The sequence below is a fragment of the Pipra filicauda genome, unplaced genomic scaffold (assembly GCF_003945595.2).
Source record: "Pipra filicauda isolate LSUMZ 115617 unplaced genomic scaffold, ASM394559v2 scaffold315_size853536_pilon, whole genome shotgun sequence".
Lineage (NCBI taxonomy): Eukaryota > Metazoa > Chordata > Aves > Passeriformes > Pipridae > Pipra > Pipra filicauda.
Window position 1 is genome coordinate 609,742 of NW_024104438.1, and position 22,801 is coordinate 632,542.

Here is a 22,801-nt window from a genome sequence, read left to right on the forward strand (position 1 = left end):
TCTGGAGCCCATGTGCTATCATGAGTGGCTGAGGGAGCTGGGGGTGTTTAGTCTGGAGAAAAGGAGGTTCAGGGGAGACCTCGCTCTCTGCAACTCCCGGACAGGAGGTTGCGGCCAGGTGGGGGTCGGGCTCTGATCTCAGGCAACCAGCGACAGGACGAGAGGACACAACCTCAAAGCTGTGCCAAGGGAGGTTTAGATTAGTCTTAAGCTGCGCCAGGGGAGGTTCAGGTTGGACATTAAGGAGGCATTTCTTCACAGAAAGGGTGATTAGACATTGGAATGGGCTGCCCGGGGAGGTGGTGGAGTCACCGTCCCCGGAGGTGTTTAAGGAAAGACTGGACGTGGTGGTGTTGGGTCATAGGTTGGACTCGGTGATCTGAGAAGTCTTTTCCAACCGCACTGGTTCTGTGAATACGTTACAAATACCCTCAGCGTGCAAGGTGCCAAGCGACCCTCGCCCCGCCCCCTCCCTCAGCCCGTTCCCGCCCCTCACGCGCGGGGCGGGGCCGCGGGCACCGCCCCGTGATTGGACCGAGGGCACGCGGCAGTGGGCGGAGCGATGGTCTCCGGGCCCTGCCCCGCGCGCGGTGAAGGGGCGGGGCCCGCTGTGGCAGCGGCGCAGGCGCAGTGCGGGGCCCCGCCCGTCAGGGGAACCCGGAAGCGCCGGGCGGGGCGGCCGCCATGGGGCTGTTCGGGAAGACCCCCGAGAAGCCGCCCAAGGAGCTGGTGAGGGACCGCACCCGCCCCGGGGGGATCGGAGGGGGCTGGGAGGTTGCCGGGAGGTGAGGCTTCGTGCGGAGGCCTGGGTGTGTGGCGTTACCATGGCGGCGGGCGGGAGTGAAGAGGGGCCGGGCCCGGCCTAGGCTTGGGTACGCCCGGGGAGGCGGCGCGGGGAGACCGCACAGCACCGTCCAGTGTGTGAGGGGGCTCCAGGGGAGCCGGAGAGGGACTGTTCGTCGGGAACTGTAGTGACAGAACAAGTGGGAATGGGTGCAAATTGAAATAGGGGAAATTTAGGTTCGATATTAGGAAGAAATTCTTCCCTGTGAGGGTGGTGAGGCCCTGGAACGGGTTACGCAGGGAAGCTGTGGCTGCCCCATCCCTGGAAGTGTTCGAAGCCAAGTTGGACAAGGCCTTGAGCAGCCTGGTCTGGTGGAAGGTGTCCCTGCCCATGGCAGGGAGTTGGATCTGGATGGCCTTTAAGGTCCCTTCCAACCTCTTAACATCCCACAATTCTATAATTTTAGCTCCCCTTGCAGACACAATTAGAAACAACTACAATATTGGGACTTGGAGGGGGAAGGTGAGTCTGCAGACAAACTGAGCGAGCCTTGTTTCTGCCAACAACTTTCTGATGTCATGGTGAGATGAAATAGTCATCAATAGTGGATTTCATTGTTGCCTTTCATAAATCACTACTAATATGTTAATTTTAAAAAAACAGTGTGTTAATAAAAAAATGGTGTTAATAAAAAATGTCTGCTATATGGTGAAGGGAAGATCAAATACATTAGAGGTGCTGGAAAAGCAGCAGGATGGCAGGCACACGAGTTGAGGGCTCAGAAAAGCTGCAGTGTCACAGATCTTCCCTCATCTCATTTCCCAGATCTCCCTGCTTTGCAGCAGCCAAGTCCCAGGAGAGCAGGTTGTGGTTGTTGCTTGTTGGGTGACAGAACTGGATGAGGAATGTTCCTTTGGGAATGTCTTTTCCCTTCCTCCTCTGCCTGTGTTGGAGCACCACATGGGCTGGGTCATAGTCTCCTCTGTTCCCGAGTGGTGGTACAAGATCCCACAGAGGGAGCTGGGAGTGGAGACTGATGTAACACATCACACAGCCGAGCAGCCCACACCACGTGGTGGTGCTGCACTGATGAGTTCTTGGCTCATGTCTGATGGCCACTGTTTTGCCTTTCCTGACTGATGAGCTTCTCATGTTTCCCAGCAGCACAGCATGTCTGTGGGTCACCTTGGAGCTCTTGGAGGATGGTGCCAAACTCTTCTGAGTGGTGCCCAGTGACAGGATGAGGATTAGTGGCCATAAACTAAAGCATGAGAAGTTCCACCTCAACATGAGGAAGAACTTCTTTACACTGAGAGTGGGAGAGCACTGGAACAGCTGCCCAGGGAGGTCTTGGAGTTTCTCTCTATGGAGACATTCCAAACCCACCTAGATGTGTTCCTGTGTCACCTGCTCTGGGTGACCCTGCCTTGGCAGAGGGCTTGGACTGGGTAATCTCCAGAGGTCCCTTCCAACCCTGACAATTCTGGGATTCTTTGCAGAAAACCCTGCAAAGGCACTGTGGGACAGGTGTAGGGAGAGGTGACATGGGTCCTCTTGCTGTCCTGAACACTCCCTTGGGGTGCAGGCTGTGAGCACTTCACAGGCCCTAAGAGTGAGAGACCCATTAATAAGAAATGCCTTTCCTCCTGTGTGTAACAGCAGCTTTAGAAGGAAGCAGAAGTAGTTGTTTCTGCTCCCTAGCTGGTGGGGGAACAGCACCACTTACCTTGTGTCTGACTGCACAAGATGCAGTCCCAGGGTAGGGCTGGAGAGGGTGATCTGAGCACTGCAGGAGCTGGATGATGATGGGGAGGGGCTGAGATTTTTGGAGTGGCAGTGATTTGCCCTGGGTTCATTTGTGTGCCCACTGTTGATGGGAGATAATTCGTTTATGAACCATACAAGGCAAATGTCTTCATTCCTTGTGAGGGGCTGGTGCATTCTGGCCTGCCTAAAGCTGGGGATCTGCTATACATTTAATGCCATGTTGGGATTGTTCGAGTTTAAAAAGTGGTTTTCCCTCCACTGTAGTCCAAGTTGGCTCTTTCCAGCCGAGTGTTCTGTTGGCTGACTCTGGTGTGGTGCAGTGCTGTGAGAACGATGGTTTTGTTTAGATCAGGAGTGGAAGCAGAACAGTGTCATCAGTGTGGAGTTGTGCTCCGGGCCCCTGTGTCCTGGGTGAGATGGGCAGTAATGGCTTTTTTACAGCTCAGCAAATTGCTATGTCTGATGTAACTGGAAGCATGGAGTAGCCTGGGTGAGAGACAATGGGATTTCCTCCTCCTCTTGCACACAGAACAGGAGATGAGTGTTGGGAGCACCAGAGAAGGCAGAAGCACCCAGCTCTGCCTTTAGGACAGTCCTGCCGAGCAGCCGATTGCTGGGCAGGGCTAGGGATGAGCTGTCCAAGAGGTTTCTGCTGTCAGAGTCAGCAGGGATTGGTGACAGCACAGAGCCAGTTGTGGTTTAATGGTGTCTTTGTGCTGGGTTGTACATCCCAGAGACAGAGGCTGCGAGTCCTGCTGTGGTTCATGTGACACTTGCTGATTGTGCTCCTACAGGAAGGCCTAATATGTGTTGGTTTGTTCTGGAATAAAAGTTGTAGAGCAAATCTCTGTTTTACCTCAGTCTCTTCCCCTTGCTTTTTTCCTCCCTCACATAGCCCATACTCAAAAGAAGGACCTTCTTAGCTTCCTGTCAGGGTGAGGAATGACTCCACAGGACATTTTCTCCTCTGTTCTGAAGAACAGGAGGGGAGGCTGCAGTTGGTCCTGCAAGGGTTGGTTTTTTTGCCCCTATAAAACCACAATTTAACTAAAGACGCCGGAGCTTTCTGAAACCCTTTGAAACTTCTGCACTTCTGTATATGCACAGATCTCTGCAGGGCTTTGGGTTTGTTGAGGTTTTTTTCAGAAGATTTTGTGCTTGGGCACCTCAGATGATGGTTGTTGTTCTGCAGTCAAAACATGGTCTTGTTCATTGTGACCAAGAGCATTTCTGAGACCGGTAGAAGTCTAAATCTGTTGCCCTGCTGGTCTCATGCACTGAAGAGAACTTGTTTTACAGTTCTTTTGTACAGCTTATTCAGTTAGACAAAGCTTTTCATTTGAATTGAAAAAAAATAATCACATAAACATGGAGGTGGTTTTCATAGGAAACTACTTGTGCAGCCAACTAGACTCGTTGGGTGGCCTGGGCACGGGCAGGAACAGTGTGCCAGTGGGTCCATCAACTAGAGATCATTTAATACTTAGGAGATTTGTTTCGATAATGGGCAAAATCTGTGCTGCAAAGAATAAAAGGAGCACCAAAGCTTCTACTCTAAAGGTCTAAAGCCTCCCAGTGCCTCCAGTGGGGTTGTAGTCAAGACAGAGAAGGTACTTCTGAGGTGTGCCCAGTGACAGGAGAGGGGCTACAACCACAGGGGGCCAGAGGAGAATTGTGAATCAGATGTGAGGGAAGGTCTTCACTACAGGTGAGATTCAGTGCTGGAACAGGTGCCCAGAGTGGCTGTGAAGTCTCTGCTCTCAAACGGTATCAAAATTCAGTGGAGGAGGCCCCAGACAACCTTTCTGAACTCTGAACTTGATTGTGCTTTGAGGAGAGGGCTGGCTTGGAGACCTCCTGTAGATCCTCCTGACTGAAATAGGGAGTAACACTCTTGGTGCTGTCATCCTGCGCCAAAGTCTCTCTCTACCTTATGCTGAAATCCCCTGTGGCAAGTTCCCTCTGCACAGTGGCATGGGTGTGATGTGAGAAGTTAGCTCGGCAGGGAGTGTCTGGTTCACAAATCACCTCATAGAATCACAGAAGCATTTCATTTGGAAGGGATCTATAAAGGGCCTCCCTAACTCCTTGTCTGAATGTTCAGAGCGGTGCAGTAGCTGGTGGTATCTCTGCAATGTTTTGGGCTTTTTTTATTTGAATAATGAAATCACTTAAAGCTTGGGCATTTTGAAGTGCTGCTTTTGATACCGAATGTTTAGGTTACATGAAAGTATAAAAGCATAGTTTTAAAGCTGGAATTTCAAGTAACTCTCACTTTCTCTTTTTAAGGTCAATGAATGGTCCTTGAAGATAAGGAAAGAAATGAGAGTGATTGATAGACAGATCAGAGGTTTGTACTTGTGTCTCATTTTTTGGTTTTCCTCTCCTTGTCTGCCTCCAAGGTTTTGGGTTTTTTTTGCTTTAATTGGGGCAGGCTATGAAATTTAATAACCTGCTGTACTCTCTCATGTCTGGAATAAAGATGAATGTGATCCTGGGACCAGACTTGGTCTGTGTTACAAAATGGTGTCGCTGTGAGGTTCTCCAGGTAAAATTTTCAAAAGAACCTGAAACTGTATGCTTCCATTAAGACATAATGCTGTTAAATCCCTTTGGATAACATGAATCAGACTTATTGTCCAGAATTTCACCCACCTTGATTTAATGAGTAGTATCAGTGTGGTATGTAATTCCACAGGTAGAAAGTTCCACTGGTATGTGCTGCTGTGAAGTGCACATGCCAAACAAAAGTAGCTTGCTGGCAGCTTGGGAAAATTACAAACAGAAGTGAGGGAGGGAAAAAAAGAGTATTTTCTCAGTGGGTGGGTGTTTTGCTCTTAAATTATGAGCATTGCACTGCTGAAGGTGTCCTGAAAAGCGGAGGAGTTGCTTATTATTACACTGCTGTTTGTTCAAAATTTGTTCTCCCTTCTGCCTGCCTTCCCTGAACCTGAAAATGGGTTTAGGGCTAGGTTTTGTTTTCCCCTTTTTGTCTTCGACCCTGCCTTCAGGCTTTGTCCATAGCATGTGCTGGTAAAGGATATTTTGTGTCAGCATCTGGTTACCAGGCACGTGCCTGCTTTGAGTGACTCCTCAAGGAGTACATTCTCTCTTCCTAGTTTATCCCCAGCCAATGCCTCTGCAGTAGCCTGGCAGGGTTTGTGTCTTCCCCCACTTGTGGATTTATATGAATTGGTTGGAGAGAGATGCTTGTGCAGTACAAAGTCTGTCTTTTTCGTCGTCTGTAAAATGAGGAACGGAGTTTATGCCTTTTCCAGGAAAACTGATGTACAGGGATGTTCATTATGCTTGTGAATTGTTTTACATTCTCCAGGGCACTTTGTGTGGCTGTACCAGGCACAGAAGAACTGCAGTGTGGCTGATCTTATTAGCAAAATATGTTTCAGAAGTCACATCTTTCAAAGGAGCAAACTACCCACGTGTTCACTATTGATGTTTTATGAAATTTTGTTTTCTCTTAACTTTATCCATGCCATAATACTTGTAATGGCCCATATAGGTATTGAGTTATGGGGTAATCTGATATTTTGGTGTGGATGTAAATGTGGTTATTGTAACAGCTTTAAACATGTCTTACACTCAGAGAAATACAGTTCAGCACCAATCACCAACCACCTGCTATTCTGATAATTCCCATTAAAGTACAGAACAGCTTCGTGCCAGGATTTCACATCTTACCAAGTGTCAGCTGTGGAAGTTTGTGGTTCTGCTGGACACTTCCCAGGCTAGCAGGCTGCTCCTGAAGGGTGACAGGCACGTGCCACTGGAGGTTTTCTCAAAAATTACCTGCTGTAGTTGGATTCTGCTGTGCTTTGTCCTTTCAGCTGAGCCTTACACAGGAAATCCCTGCGGTCTTTGACTAAGGATGCTCAGCTGAGGCCTGTCTTAGTTTCCTTGGGGAAGGCTGTGCAAGATGTGTTTGGATATGGCAAAACTAGATCCACCTGGGATGAACTGAGTGGGCTTGGATCACTGGAACACTTGGCTCGCCCAGTCAGCGCAGTTACTAGAATAGCAACACACTGCTTGAAACCATCTGTTGTTGGACTCCTGTGTGTAGGCTGCTTTGGAGGGCTTAGAAGGTTTGGAGAAATGAAAGGTGTCCTTGTTACTTCAGAATGGAATTTTTTGAGTTGATGCAGTTGGAGTAATGCAGGAACTTTGTGCTTTGCTGGGCTTGCAAGTCCCTCTGGCAGGTACTTTGAGCTGCTTTGTCCCTCTGTGCTGCACAGGGACTGGGGTGGTGACTTTGGCTCACTTGAGGGGCGTAGCTGGCATTGACCTTCAAAGATGGAGCTGATTGTTCTTGCCTGCTTGTGTCTCTAATCTCATATTCAGCTGTTGGTCATGCCAGGGAAAGCACTCGAGTCTGGATGTAGTAACACAATACTTGTGGTCGTTCTCAGCCTGACAGAGTGAATGTTGTAATTCCCCAGTACTGCTGGGGTTCTTCTGGTGCTTTCTGCTTCCTGCTGGGCCACTTCAGCTCTTTCCTGCCTACTTGGCTCAGTCCCGTGTCTGGCATACAAATGTCATCAAGCTTGTGACATTACTGCAAATATTAGTGAGGAAGAAGCAAGGGTATGTTTTTCTAATTATGATCCTACAGCTTTCTGCCAGTCCTTCAGGATAAAGGCTCCCTTGATATTGAGAGAATGACTGGTCTTGAGTACAGGGTTCATTAACTCCAACATGAAAAGCTGCATCAAAGTCTCCAGGTCGGCCTGTGCCAAAAAGTGTGTGTCGATGCCTTTGTTTTTATAAAAGGGCAACTTCTGGTTCTTGCCAACGTGTAACTTGTCAGGCATAAACCAAGAAGACTCAAAACTAAATTTGAGCAGAGCCTTTTCTAGAAATAATTGTTCTTGTGGTCATTTCCATCAACTCTTTGCAGGAAGGTGAGCCTAACCCTTACTGTCTCAATTCTTTATTTACTCTGGGCTTTTTGGGGTACCTGGCTCCTGCTGTTCACAGCCAGTGTTACCTGACAGGGCAGAATTGTGAACAGTCACATCAGATGTGCTAGAGAAACTGATGGTATTTAAGGAAGCCTATTTAGGGTCTAATAGTTCAAACCCACCTCTTTGGTGCTCATGCTTAGTTCAGTAGTCCTGCTCCAGCTCTCTCTTAAAAAAAGCTATTGAACAAAGCTGGATGCCAGGAGAGTTTGAACAGGCCGTTTTGAATCAAATCTAATGATTCTCCAGCCAGACTAGTTTTTCCTGATAAATTATCCATAGCTTCTGCCCTGGCCAGCCTGTGATATGAGTGTACCAGTTCATAGGAACACCTAATGCATGTGGGTTTAAAGTATGAGCAGTAGAAACTCAGGACTTTGACTCCTTAAGTACAGGTGTACTGGCTGAGAGTCCAGTTGAGGCTCAATAAGTTAGGCCTGACAGGGGAATAATTAAGTTTACCTGCAAGGATTAAGGCTTTTTCGGCAGTAATTAGCAAATCTGTGGTTCTAAGTAACTCCTGAATTTGTGGATACACCCTTATAAATTTACTATACAAGTGGTTATGCCTTATTTTTTTTTTAAAGCAGTGTATATGTAAAACTTTCTAGAGATCAGCCTCCTACAGTCTCACTGAATATGTGTTTTTTCAGAAAAAAACAATTCAGGGATTTAGGAAAGTGTCAACAGTTTTGCCTACAACAGCCCTCAAATTCACTTGAAGGTGGGCATGTGGGTGTAGGATTTGAATGTGGTCTGACATTTTTGCTAGTAAAATGCCTGTCTGTCTGCTGAGACTGATAGTTTGAACTCCTTGTGACATCTTTGTTCCTTCCTGGTGAAGTGGGTTTATCTGGTGATGGACAGAGAAGAGGAAATCTTGTGAGCAGAAAATCAGTCCAGTAGTCTTAAACTGTGCATGTATATATTACATATGTGTGTATTTGTTTTTATATATTTATATCAGACCAGTTTAATAATCAGCAGGAACTTATTTTGAAGTTGTAAGTCAAGTAGTCATCTCAGAGTGCTTTGTTCTTGCTGGACCTTTTTTGCTTCTTAAGAATTCCTTTTAGTCAGCTAAGCATCATGCAGTAATATTCCCAGACAGTCCTTTAGGAAATTACAGAGCTGGATGTTCAGTAATGAGAATTTTCCTATTAATATTTAGTTGAATTCATCAGCTAACATGCAAATCAGCCTAGAACAAGGTCGTGGAGTAACAGAGAGAATCTGAAATCAAGCAGAAACAATTCTTTGTGGCATTGAAAACACACCCCAGCAAATGACTGATCTCTCTTCCAAATCCTTAGCAGTTTGTCACTACATGCTGTGTTTTTCTGTGCTCCAGATATCCAGAGGGAAGAGGAGAAGGTGAAGAGGTCAGTAAAGGATGCTGCCAAAAAGGGTCAGAAGGATGTGTGTGTGATCTTGGCGAAGGAGCTGATCCGCTCCCGGAAGGCCGTAAGCAAACTCTATGCATCCAAAGCCCACATGAACTCTGTTCTCATGGGGATGAAGAACCAGCTGGGTAAGAACAAATTCTGAGCCCAAGCACAATGACTGTTTCAGTGTTAGGGGTGAGGTCTGAGGTTTCTGTGTTCAGAACTGAGGTCAAATGCAGGCAGAGGTAGTTCCCCTAAAGTTCAGTCACGTTCCTGTAATCCCCTTAAAATATCCATAATAAGTTTTTCCTGAGTCCAAACATGCTCTTTTCCTTTGCATCCCATGATGAGTGGTATATTCCTGTAGACAATAACCCCTGTCAGTTTGCAGGAGATTCTGGAGGCTGTTTCCCCACTCCCCTGCCTGGATAGGTGTCCCACTCTGAGCTCTGAAGTAGTCAGGGAGCTCCCAGTTCTAGTTTCCTGGGGTTCCTGCCCCTTGTTCTTCCCTAGATCCTTGCTGGCTCCCCATTTCCTCTGATTAGCTGCTCAGCAGATCATCTCAGACCTCTCCTCAGAGCCTGAGGGTTGCAGTGATGTGAGAATCACGTGCGCTGAAACTGAACTCCCTTACAAGATTTTGGGGCACGTTTTTAGTGTGCATTCCTAAACAGTGTGAATGCATTCCTAATGTTCCTTTATCCTTGTGGAGCCTGTGTTACTGATTTGGACAGAATCTGTAACAGGAGGTTAATTTCCTTCCACAGAATTCCCTTTGTCTTGTAGATGATTGTTTCTCTAGCAAGAATCTGGGGACACTTAACAACATCTAAATGGAGATGGGTGAACAGTGTTTGATTTTCTTGGTGTGGATGAATCCATTTGCCCCTTGCCTTAATACCTGTTCTCTGTAAACCCTCCTTGGTCCTCTGTGCACCTCCAGAACCATTGTATTTCCCTCATTCCTTACCCACGTCAGAAATCTGTTGTAATAAGACTTCTTGCAGTGTTTTCCATAGCTGAAAACATTCCAGCCTGTAACAAGCAGAGCAGAAAGCTTTAAAGAGAGGGAAAGACTTGGTGGAGGTTAACATACAACTGAAATGTCTAAGTATTCTCCTACCCCAGCATTCTCAAAGTAGATTTTAACACTGGATGAGTGATAAATCAGGAGTTGTAGCATGAACCTTCAGTGTAATCTTACAATGGGTGAGATGTGGCTCCCCATGTATTTCACTCAGGAAAGGGAAGCAGGACCATCTTTGCAGCTTTGAGGTGTCCCTTAAAGGGAAAAACTCAAAGCACCCTCCTCCTTGTAACAACTGCCAGAATCTTTATCTTCCTGGAAATGCTCTGACACACTTAGAGAGGAAATAGGGAGGAATCTAGAATTCAGTCTGGGATTTGTATTAACTTGGGAAATGACCACTCAAGGCAAGGTTTCTGTCAGTTTGTTAACATTACAAGTGTAAGGCTCTTAAAGACATTATTAAAATGAAAAATAATATATGCTGTACCTTCATTTTGCTTCGTTAAGGAGTGACCATTTTATATACAAACAGGTAAGTTCTCCATATCTAGGAAGCTACAAAGTTAGATGGCAGAATTCAAAAACCTCGAAGTTCTCTTAATTATTGCTTTTTGATCTTGGTGTATCGACACATATGAGGAGATCCTATAAATTACATTATGAGAATAGCCTCTGGAAAGAGTATTGTTAAATTCAGTTTGAACTGCTTCAGTATTAATTTTCTAGCTTACTCCTTGCTGTGGAACTATTGCAGTAGAACTTCTACCAGAATTAGTTTCCAGTACCCAGTGTTGGGCAGGAGGTTCCAGCAGTCAAATGTGGGGCTGGACTGCAGCTCCACTGGTGAAACCCTCAGCAAGGCCTCTGGCTGCTGAGGGGCCTGGGCAGGAGCAGCTTGGGGTTCTCTGTTTGATGAACTGGTGGGTTGAAATCTCTCTGCAGGTCATCTGGGTTGCTCCAGATAATCATACAGGACCAATAGATTTGCTGTAAATGTGGCTTTTCCAATGTGGGTACAAGCTGGGCTTTTCCAGGAAGATAGTGAAAAATGAAGAAGTGGGATGCCTGTTTCTTTTTTTAATGAAATTGGCTGAATGTAAACAAATTTCCATGCAGAGAGGATGTAATTTCTCTGCTTTCAGCAGTGCACAGATTGTTTAAACTTTTTTTCTATGCCTCTCCTTCACAGCTGTCCTCAGAGTAGCAGGTTCATTGCAGAAGAGCACAGAAGTCATGAAAGCTATGCAAAATCTAGTGAAAATCCCTGAAATCCAAGCAACTATGAGGGAGTTGTCCAAAGAGATGATGAAGGTGAGATCTAGCACATGAATCAGGCTTAGGGGAACAAGAGGTGGTCCCTTTTGGGTGGCCCCTTTGACAGAGGGCTTGTGTGAGCTCAGGGCATTCTGTGATTCTATGGCCAGTCTGATACTGGGTTTAAAACATCTACACTTCAGTGTCTCCATGTGATGAAAGTGCTCCCATTTGAAAGGATACCAAGCCTCTGACATGACTGTTACATTTTCAATTACCAAAACTGTTTTGCTTTTTCCCCTCTTACCACTATAGACTGTTTAGTTCAAATCAGTTTATTTCTAAATAATTTCACCATTGTGCACCAGGCAGTTTGGCCAGCTCTAGGTTGCAGGCCCTGCAAAGGAATGTCTTCAAACGCAGATAGAGAAAAGGGCAAGCTGTGTCAAACAGCACTTCCACAGTGTGTTACACAGCTCATGCTGCATGACTGAGGTTTGCAGTTTTATTTCATATGCTTGGAGAAAGCTGGTTGGTGATGTTGGGATGTGCAATGACAATGAGTAACAGCTTGAGGGTTTCAAAGTGAGAACACATGTATTTAATCCTCAGTTCTCTTCCTGCTTTTCCTGTGCAGCAGTTGTAGAGATATGTGCTTACACTGAGGTGTGTTGGCCACCCTCCTGCAACAGGACAGCCTTGATTCAAAAAGCTGGAGGAGTGACCAGGGGGTTATGAAATGCCTGGATAGGTGTAACTTGATTTCCAAAGTAGGAAGTGTGTCCTCTTACTCTGATGTTTCCAAGGGCATCACGTACTGCCATGTTGTTTTCTGCTAGGCTGGAATTATAGAGGAAATGCTGGAGGACACCTTTGAAGGCCTGGAGGATCAGGAGGAGATGGAAGAGGAAGCTGAGATGGAAATCGACAAAATCCTTTTTGAAATTACAGCTGGTGAGTTTGTGGGTGTTGCTGAGAGCGGAGCCCCCGCTCTGTTCAGTAAGACACAGCAATTTAAATCTTCATCTGTTCTGCTCTCTCATCTCTGCCTTTGGTAATGGGCAGAGAGCTCTGACAAACTGGTTTCTCAGGGAATACTGGTTGAGGTGCCCAGTAGGGCTCAGTAAACCAGAACTAATATCCATCATCTGCTGTCTGTGGTGTTCTGTAATTGAGGCTCTTAACAGATCAGTGTTGGTTTGTGCAGTGAATCTTCTTAACAAGGTGAAACTTATATGATTGACTAGATACTGTTATTAATGAAGCCAGGAAATAAACTCAGCTGCACTGCCTTCAGCTGTAGGCTGTGGGGTGAGTCTTGGCAATAAAATGCTGCGTCTTGAGTTGATGGGGGAGAAAAAACAACAAAACAAACACACAAAAAACCCCTCCCAAAACCACCCCTTCTGCCTTCCAGCTCATGAAGTTATGATCTGCTGGTTTAGTTATTTGACTTAGCTAATGCTTAGAATGCTGCTTATCCAAATTTCCTGTGACAAGCACAGGGCTGTGTTCAGCTGTACCACAGTGAAGACGCAGCTCTCTGGCTCTTGCCCTGCTGGCACCTCCTGCCCAGGGCCTGGCACGCTGCCCTCTCTTGTTTCTTGCATCCTAGTTTGCTTTCCCCACCCTGTTTCCTGGCTGGAGCAGCTCCCCTCCTGCCTGGCAGGCAGTGGATGCTCCCAGGCAAGCAGTGGGGCTGTGGGGGGAGCCGGGAGTGTCCTCCCAGCAGCTGTGGGAGCACAGAGGCTCCGAGGGCCTGGCAGGTCAGTGCTGCTGCTGTCCCTGAAAGCTGCTAATTATTAAATGAAGGTGTAGCACAACTAACAAGCCTGTTTGTTGTTGCAGGGGCCTTGGGTAAAGCACCCAGTAAAGTCACAGATGCTCTCCCAGAGCCCGAGCCCATGGGAGCAGCCGCTGCCGTGGATGAGGAGGAAGATATCGAAGCGATGCAGTCCCGGCTGGCCACACTCCGGAGTTAGGGACAGGAGGGATGTGTACAGCTGGCTTTGCCTGATTCTGTCCTACCCTCAAAATGCAAAACTTATGTGAGAATACTTTATGTAATATATATATTATTTTTTTTTCTTTCTGGGGATTGTATTCTCCAAGAAACTACTGTAATATACTTCTTGGGGAGTGCAGTCTGTGAGATTTGCTTCCCATTTTCTGTTCAGCCCGTGTTCCCGGGAGGGGCTGTGGTGACATGGCACTGGTGGTGTGATGTTGCATATTTTTAGATATAAAGTCCTGAAATATATTCTCAGCTTCAAGCAGCATCTCTTCCTAAAAGGCACTTTGGCTTAATCTGTTACCAAAACCCTTCAGTGGTGTAAGATCTTTGTTTTCCTGAATCACTACAGATTTTATTAAAGCTGCTTTTAACGGTCACTGCCATGCATCAGTTTAGTTTGCATCACTTCAGACTCTTAACAAACAATACCTACTTCCTACACCTCCCTTCTTTTGTTTCTTTTAACACATTTAGGCCTTTCACTGCATAGGAAAAGAGAAGCTTTCAGTCAGAGCAGCTCCGTTACAGAGCTGCTCCGTTCCAGCTCTGTATGATCAGAGGGGAGCCTGTCTGAGCCAAGGCAGTGTCACAGTGAGGGCAGGGCAGCTGGCAGTGCTGGGAAGGTTTCTCCAGACCCTGTGGCCATGGCCAGCCCTCTCTGCTGCTTAAATGACACATTTTTGAGTCAGAGAAGAGGTGTGCCTTCCCAAGGGAAAGCTTCAGGAAAAATGGATGTTGTGGCTCACAAAAGGCAGTTTGCAAAGCCAACCATGCCTTTCACCTGAATTTGTCACTGCCCCAGGCACCTCCCAGGCAAAGGACAGAGTTTCTAATTTTAAGGAAGACTTACGAAAAGAAAACTAAGTCTATAAATAATTGTATCACAACAACAAGGGTGGAGAAACAGATGAGGCAGAGAGTCTCACATGGTGTCCAACTGCTCCCAGTTGCAGCCATAAAAAGCACCTTTGTGCCAGGGGGTGGCAAAACATCCCCAATGCTTCAGGGCTGTGCAACCCAGGTGTTCCATCTCCACCCCAAATGCAACAAGAACAGGCAAGTGGGACAGTTTACTTCCTGTGATCTTGAAAAATCCAGAAAGGACATATCAGAAACAAAAGCAGTTGAAGAGTGGGGTGGGTAACAGCTGCAATAAAACTTGACTGAACCAGCGCCTTGGTAAGAGCTCAAAATCCAGCTTCAACAATGAGTCTTTTAACAGACATGCACACAGGGTGTGATGTATCATTCCTGATGTGACTCATCTCACTCTCTGGGCAGTACCTGTACTGCAGCTGCCCACAAAGCTCCAGCTGGCTCCAAGGAAAGCAATTAGCCTGCTTTACTTCATTTACTTCACCTTGGTACTGCAAGAGAATGTCCAGCTGAAGTGTTGCCTTTAAGGATACTCAACTAGTTCAAGCATGAAATGCCAAATCAAGCCAGCTGAAGGGACTAGGACAAGGTATTCACTGTCAGAGGCCTCAGCACATGGATGTGGGGGGAAGCTCCACTGAGCACAGTGAGGAGGTGTTGCTGCAGACAAAGTCCACTTCAGTTATCCCCTTTAAGAGATTCCTAATCCCTGTGTGTCACTGGAGCCTGTCCCCATTTCAGAGGGACAGAGCAGAGGAAGTTTCTCTGAAAAAGAATCCTGTCACTTGAGACAGACTGAGATCAGTTAATGCTGATGATAATCAGCAGGTGAAGTACTACAGAGTTCATCAATTTGTTGCATGAAACTCAGAAAAGGGACTTTTGGCTATCTAGGAGGAGGTTTCCTCTCCTGCCTGGCTCTTCCCAACAGCCATCCAGCACATTTCAGTGCCAGGAAGGAACTGAAGAACAGAAAGGTTTGTTTTGTCTCAGGGTTGTCTTGGCAGATGAGAAATGCACTTTTCCACTCTAGTCCCCTCTGCCTGTTTTAAGTTTTGTGATGTTTTCAGTCTTTCTCCAAGTAATTCTGGAGTTCTGTCTGTGCCGTTTCACACTGAAACTCATTTGACACAGACCACACAGCGCTGGCAGCAGCTGAGAAGCAGCAGTCAGACATCCAAGTCATTCTTGGGTTAACCAAAAGTAGCTATAAACAGATCTGTCACTAAATTCAGTACCCTAAGCCTTCAAATACTTTAGAACACAGTATGAACAGTTTATGATACACCATTTTCTTTTGTGTTTCAAAGCACTGCATCAAATTAATTACACTTTAAAGAGTCAACTGAAAAGGGCAGGCAAGGAACAGTATCTGAAATAGAAGAATTTTTATGTAGACCATTCAGTGTTAAAAACCAGAGAATCAAACAGTTCAAATTAAAGAGCAGTTTCGAACAGAAGACATTTGATCAAAAACTTTTTAACATTTAGAAATTTAAATACATTTACCTAAAGATGGTTAACCCCCATCTCTATTTTACTATACAATAGCTTAAAGCTACTTTTAAATGCTAGTTCTATGTTAATGTGAAATTCCAGAACTGCATTCTTACTCTTTATGTAAATTGGTTATTGAATTCAGTGATTCCATTACTTCCTCCCACCCCAAAATAAATTTTGAAAATTGAAGCTTTACAATGCCTTGAGTAATATTTTTCAAATGAGTAATTTGGAATAGTTCCCAACAGTTCTATAGGAGGTATTTTGTACAGTTTGGAGAGCAACTCCATATAAAGTTCTATTGCAACTGAGCATTCACAGTATGCCACAGTCCATACATATTACTACATATACATATCAGGTTTGTAAACATTGGAAGAATACACAGAACATAGTACCACAACCCTCTGGTACTGCTGAAAGGAAGATGAGGTAACATTCATATAATCTCAAAGTCCACAGAGGTCCTGACTGAGTAGGTAAAACAGCTGCCAACGCTTCTGTTTCATAGTGTGTGTGGTTAAGGCGCTCTACGTCACGGTCTGCTAAGGCTGGATTCGTTAGCTCTCAGTATCCCAACTGCATCTTTAACAGCGTGGTATATGACATTCTTCACCTGGCAGGAAAGTAAGAGGTCTTTGGTTATACAAGCAAACAGCACAGGTCACTTCCCAGCTTTCCCACTCCCCACCCCCTGTGCCACTCAGTTCAGACACAGCCTTCACATAAATCACCAGCCTGTGAAAACAAGGTTCAAATTTTAACAGGACATCAAGTGAGCCCTGTGGGCTGAGGAGAGTGCTGCAAGCTCAGCTGGGGGGGTAAACAAGAAGTGAGAGAAGGAAATAATTCAAAACAAGCTCAGGAGAAGCTTCAGATGGCTTCCTCAAAACTACTAAAAAAGCCAACAGTTCAAAAACTATAGAAACTCCTCTCCAAGGTCCAATGTGTTACAGCTGATCTGAACACAAAAGCATTTGGGTTGTGTGGCCACAGCCCTTCTGGGTTTGGTAGGGGCTTGGTGGAGTTTTTTTTTAAAGGGTCAAGAGGGACAGGGTTTTGTTGAGCACTAGGAAGTTACCTGCAGTTTATCTTCATGGTTCGTATGCGTATGCGACAGATACCTAAATTCCTGAGTGAGCCAGAAGCAGTGTTTGACATGCTCTGGGGATACAAAGTCTTCTGCAACTTTAATACAACTGTACAAATTATGAACCTAGAGAGAACAAACAAGCATTAGAGAGAACAAACAAGCATTAGCCACATGCTCAAAGGGCTGCCCAAGCAGTCAGGCCATAAATGTCCTTGGTCCTTGCCTGGTGTGGAGCTCCTGCTGGGATGAAAACTACGTCTCCTAGAAACTGTACAATAGCCCAGCCTTGAACTCCGTACTCCTGGTGAAGGCGTTTCCTCAGCGGTCGGTCCAGGTACCAGCTCTGGTCATGAATGGGATCGTGATCCACGGGGTTTTCTTGGCCTTGTTCTTCCGCAACCTGGAGAGTCACAAGACAACGGGCATTTTACCACACCAGTCCGAGTGCACAGTCCAGTTGTACTCCACACACACACGTGCCAGAGTGACTTGCACCGTGTGTTCAAGTAGGAGAGTTACACAGTGGAAGTGTGGATTCTTTGTCCAGGTTTCTACATTTGTCAGGTCCCTCTGGCTTCACAGAGACATTGCAAATGTGGATACAGGAAATACAGGTGGGAACAACTATCACACATGGGACCAATGTTCTGACGCTACTAAAGCTGCAGAGGGACTGTTTCCAAGGGCATGGAATGACAGCACAAGGGGGGGATGGCTTTAAAACCAAAGAAGCACAGATTTAGATTAAAGTATTAAGAAAAAAATTAGTGGTGAGACACTGGACCAAGTTTCCCAGAGCTGTGGCTGCCCTATCCTTGGGAGTGTTCAAAGTCAGGTTGGATGGGGCTTGGAGCAACCTAGTCCACTGCAAGGTGTCCCTGCCTCTGGCAGGGGGGTTGCAACTGGATGATCTTGAAGCTTCTAACCCAAACCATCCTGATTCTATAGCCTGTAACTGGAAGAAACTCCCAGGTGTGGAATTCAGCAGGTGTCTGCCCTGGAGGCCACAATCAGTCAGTTTGCTCACTGACCCACACGATACAAATCAGATTTTCAGGAGATACAAGGCTGGGAGGCACAAGGCAGAAATCTTAGGGCTTTGGGGAGAAAGTTTCTGCACAAAGTTCTGTATAAATCCAACCTGGTGCAGCAGTCATTTACACCCAGGAGCGTAGCCCAAAAATTCATTTGGGAGGAGATTACCAGCTTGGTTCTAACTCCATGACAAGATGCTGAGAGCCCCACACCTGCCACTGAGTGAGCTACAAGGGACTGAGGTGTGAGACAGATGTCAAAACTCCAAGTGCTAATGCTTATCAAACTGATTATCCTGTTTTATCAACTCTAAGATTTGTTCATTTGTTAATACTAAACAGATCTGCTGCAGCCTCTCCAAGCTTCCACTAAGACAACAGTCAGGCTGACCACGCCAACAGTTGTTAAGATCATCCCATTTATCCTTTTAAACTCAACATATTGTCCCTTTCCACTTCAGAGCACCAAAGAAGTTTCAAAATTAAGACCACAGAGAACTCTGGACTGTTGTGGTGAATTTAAACACTGAAACAAGCCCTTTGGATGTAGTAGCACATTTCTATTAAACCCTTAACTCCCATGAAAACATCACCCAAAATACCTCATTTTTCCTTTAACCCAAACCTTATAAAAGGGAAAAAAAAAGGTAGGAAGAGGGATAGAACAAGGAAGAACTTTATGCAGCATATATTGCTCTGACATTTCTCAAGAACATCTCACAGGCTGTTAAGGAGGGTCTACTTTAAAATTTAACTATGGTTTTGTTTTAAAGAAAACAGTTCTTTATCATTACAGAACATCATTAACCATGATGTAAGAAGTGTGGGTAAAAGGAGTATATCTACATACAAGGTAACTTTAAGCTTCAACTCCTCACCCTCCTCAGACCCTACAAGACTCATGGCACACAAGTTTTGTCTTGGATACAACTCGAGCATATTTGTTTCCAGAACTGCTGGCATAGGAAGGGGGAAAGCCCAAGGATATAAATACTTGCAGGGCCACACAGAAGATCAGTCTCTAAGATGTAACAACTTACCTTTTTAAGGAATTCCCGGATCTTCTCTGTATCTTTAGCAGCGTAAATGTGCCACAGAGCTCCGGGCTTTTCTCGGCTTTCAGTAAAACGTTTAATTGTCAGTTCATCAGAGTCACCATCTTGTATGGTTTTGAGCACTTCTGTTGAGAGTCAACATGAGCAGTTACACTAAAGGACCTTCCCTCCAACTACAGAAATACCCCCCTCAGAACACAGCAAAGACTTCACCTTCTTCCTGATCAGCCTGGCCTTTGGGGATCCCCACATAAACCATGACATTGGCAGCGTCAGACACATCCAAATGGAGGTTTGTTGTGCCATATTTTCTGTCCTCTGGTGTTATCAAGCCTGGGAGGGGGAAAAAACAAAGCAAGAGAAGCAGATCCATTAGTAAGACAGAGATAAACATTACACTACTCTCAGCAGCACTCTCTGAAGAGATCAGAGAGCTTTTACTTCTACCAACAAATGCTTCCAGAACAGCAATATAGTTTCTGCCCAGGACCTTGCCCCATCTTGTGTCTTTCCAAGTGATCTCCTGACAAGCTGACACCATTGATCTGGATCTATATCTAGCCTGTATGATACACAGAAGTCATATTTAAGTCCTGCTAGAAAAAGGTTTCTGTGGCAGTTTAGAATAAAGCAGCCTCTTTCACTCTAAAAGGCAGCTGCTGCAGTATTTATCAGCCACAATCTCTATACTGGCCATGATGATTAGTTTCAAATGTCTTTCAAGTGATAGCAAAGGAACCAGCCACGGAAAACATTGCTGAAGAAGAGATTAAAAAGGAAATGACACAGCTCAAAAAGGAGAGTAACAAAAGCTATACAGCCAGAAGTAGAGAAACAACAAATACATGTGGCCAGCTACAGGAAAGAGAGGCTGTGGAGCAAGTTGATTGGAAGACTGGGAATAACTGCTATTGGGCTTGAAACCAAGTGGACAAAAAGACATTTAAAAAAATAAATCATATCATGCTCTGGATATCACTAATACCTATAGGTGAGCCAAAGTTAGGTTTTCAGATCCATGGGATTAATCAAATTACCTACAACAGCATGGATTCACACAATTTACAGTAAACTTCAATTTGAAATGTGTGGCCAACATGACCTTTAGAAAGATTCCTTACCATAAGCATTGTACATCTTGGGGCCCAAATCCGGTCGCACAAAATAGTTGGGAAGTCGAGAGGCAAGGTTGAGCTTCCCACCTCTCCTGGTGTATTCTGGCAATGGAATATTCTTCATCAAATCATCAAACCTAATGTAATACAACAAAATATAACATTAGGAACTGATAAAAAAAGAGTGCAACAAAAGTTTTCTCCAGTCAAGAGAGTGTACTCCTTCCCTCAGGGAGTTTACTGGACATTATGAAAAGGAACAAAAAAAGGCATAGCAATATAGCAGATAAACAACTTTAACCTCTCTGGACTAATGCTATTTCCTTATGTAATCATCTCAACTAATTCCACTCAGACTAAGTCAAAATACTTAAAAATGTTTGGAAAAAAAATAAGTTTCAACTGAACTCTGGACTTCAAAATGATCCAGGCTTTTAGGAAGCTTCCAAAACTTAACCTCCCCTTAGCAATTTCAGGTGCTCACTTTACTTGGCAGTAAATACAACCAACCACATAAACTTTTAGGATGAAACTTGTTTAGGATTTCCATTTGTGTCAGGCATCTCTGAGAAACAAAATGTGGCACACATGGCCAACTGCTGCTCAAAGCTGAAGCCAGTTTCCAAATGACACAGTATTCCTACATTCCATTATTTTGGGGGTATACCACACAATGAACAGTTCCTTTGGGAATTCATACCGAGAAGGCATCATATCTCTGAAGTCTTCTCCTGGAGGCCAGTCTTTGAGCTTCAACACCATCGGCTCTCCCTCTTCTGTTCTCAGGCGACCTAATTTGAAATATTAGTAAGTCTTAGTTTTTAATACTTGTACTACTCAAATTCCAAAGATTCAAGACAAAGAAACTCTCATCTTCGTTTAAAATCATGTTCTTCCCACAATTATTAATCCAGAACCAAAGACATAGAAGTTTGTCACAACACTGATAACAAACTCTGGTGTCACATGAACTTGCCTTCTTGGCTCTTCTGCTTCACTCAACTAGGGAAAAAGCTGACAGATGAACCTACTTGCTAGGAAGATTCCAGACTTTCTCAGAATGCCTCCCCCCAAAAGACTAAAGGCAGCCAAACATACTCCTGAAGGAGAGTCCTCCATGGGAACAACAGTTTCTATCCAGTCCACAATCCCACAAGCATAAATTGTGAGAATACATTGCAGACACTGTCCAAGGTGAAGAGGAAGCCTGGAACATCTTTTATGCTGCTTAAGGGTCACAAATCTGTCCTAGGGAAACATTATTGCTGCTGAATATTTTACCCAATGGAATGATGATTCATGGTACTTACTTGAAATATCTTCAAATCCATCCCAGAAGTCCCCCACAGTAGCTCCAGTGATGATTTCATTGGTCCTGCAGTTAACCAGATCTACTTCCTGTTGGCCAAACTCCTTCCTGAAGGACTCTGGTCTCCAGAGGTCTGCATTTAATTTGTGGTGTACTCCTGACACCATTACAGGCTAGGAAGAAAAAGAACATATTCTGAAGAATTATTAAATGCCCAAAATTCTAACTACAACAGCGTAATGCATAAAATACACTGAACTGAATGCTGGCACTTAGAAAACATATTTTCCAAACTAAGTGCTCAGCCTGCCTTACCAGAATTCTGCCATGCATCTGATCATTCTTTATTTCAAACAATGAGGCAGCTTTTTATACGGAGCCATAATTTCACCAATATGTTTAGAAACTGATTTAAATAGTAAACCACACATCTTTTTATCAAAGGCTCTACCAGTGCTCATGTTGTACTTTGATGAAGGCTTAGTGTTGCTTATCACCACAGCAAGCTGGTACCTGTGCTTCAATCACAGAGCAAAGCACACTAACCACAAATGGAAAAACACAAAGCTTAAAGTACCTGTCCCTGCTTCCAGCACTCCCTGAAGACATTCCAATTACTTTCGTTGTTGGGATCTTGAAGACACAGCAAGCGGTTATCACACAACCAGTAGTGAGGGGTGTCAAAGCCCATTATCGTGGGCTTTATAGTCAGTCCTTGAGGCTTCTTAGGCAGGTCTGTAATGGCTCTGTTTTGCACCAGGGAAGCAAAAATGTCATCAAGGATTTTGGGTGTACTCTTGAGTCCATTGTCTGTCTGATAAAAAAAAGGGAAAAGAGAAAGAACAACAAAAAAAAAAAAGTTGGTGCACTTTTCTTTTGCCTTGTCCTTCAGGCATTTAAGAAGGTATTTGCCACTTCCAAAATTTTTCACTCGAGCTCCCATTTGTGCAGAGAAACAAAAAAAATGCAGAACTTTGTTGTCTAGAAAAGCACCATCATTAAATGCCAGTGCCATTTCTGACACTGTCTACAGAATTCTGGTATAACAAGTTCTGCTCTGATTTACATTTCAGCAACTCTGCAGAAACCCAGCAGATGCAGCACAGAACAGAAGTTGCTGTATATGAAAGAGGAAAAATGCAGTTCCAGCAAGGAACTCTCAAGGCCAGTATTTTACCCCACCATTTTCAAGTCACATCTGTAAGAGAAGACAAAGTCCAGAAACATCTGAAGTGAACCCGTCTGCAAAAGACATGTGGAAGAGTCACCCACCACAGAATGTTCCTCCCTCCAGCTCCAAGTTCTTTTTTTTGAGTCTAATGGACACCCCAATCAATGCACCTGTCACATTCTAGCCTAAGGAAATCAATTTGCTTCATCACTTGGTTCCCAATTCCTTATCAAGCAAGACTTGCTGATAGTACCACTAAGCCACTACTCTGGAAAGCACTAACAGGAGCACTGAGACACAGAAACTGAACTAGTCCTTTTTCCCAAACAAAGACAGAATTTCACCTTCTGTGACAGGTGCCTGTGGCAGTTGCTCACAAGTTTAGAACACTTCCCTAAGCCTGGAATGAACTCAAACCTGTAGAACAAAATTTTT

The 22,801-nt window shown here is 44.9% G+C and overlaps 2 protein-coding genes across 4 annotated transcripts in view; one reads left to right on the top strand and one right to left on the bottom strand.

Annotated features, from left to right (window-relative positions):
* The first annotated feature begins 626 nt into the window (after window positions 1–626).
* On the top strand, window positions 627–13,590 carry CHMP3 (charged multivesicular body protein 3). The gene is made up of 6 exons (XM_027722858.2): window positions 627–729; window positions 4,841–4,901; window positions 8,882–9,061; window positions 11,135–11,256; window positions 12,039–12,153; window positions 13,048–13,590. Exons 1-6 carry the CDS (start codon window positions 685–687, stop codon window positions 13,179–13,181), a joined length of 657 nt encoding a protein of 218 aa, XP_027578659.1. The 5' UTR covers window positions 627–684; the 3' UTR covers window positions 13,182–13,590.
* A 1,865-nt stretch (window positions 13,591–15,455) lies between these two features.
* KDM3A (lysine demethylase 3A) overlaps window positions 15,456–22,801 on the bottom strand; it is a 30,981-nt gene continuing 23,635 nt past the window's right edge. For 2 of the 3 annotated variants that reach the window (XM_027722853.2, XM_027722854.2), the window contains exons 18-26: window positions 21,773–22,009; window positions 21,197–21,368; window positions 20,587–20,677; window positions 19,893–20,023; window positions 18,985–19,104; window positions 18,757–18,896; window positions 16,906–17,082; window positions 16,671–16,805; window positions 15,463–16,205 (exon numbers count right to left, since the gene is read on the bottom strand). In XM_027722853.2, coding sequence (XP_027578654.1) covers window positions 16,125–16,205; window positions 16,671–16,805; window positions 16,906–17,082; window positions 18,757–18,896; window positions 18,985–19,104; window positions 19,893–20,023; window positions 20,587–20,677; window positions 21,197–21,368; window positions 21,773–22,009 — 1,284 coding nt within the window. In that variant the 3' untranslated portion in view covers window positions 15,463–16,124. Of the gene's footprint in view, window positions 16,206–16,670; window positions 16,806–16,905; window positions 17,083–18,756; window positions 18,897–18,984; window positions 19,105–19,892; window positions 20,024–20,586; window positions 20,678–21,196; window positions 21,369–21,772; window positions 22,010–22,801 lie in introns of all 3 variants that reach the window. The other variant, XM_027722852.2, reaches the window with a different exon arrangement.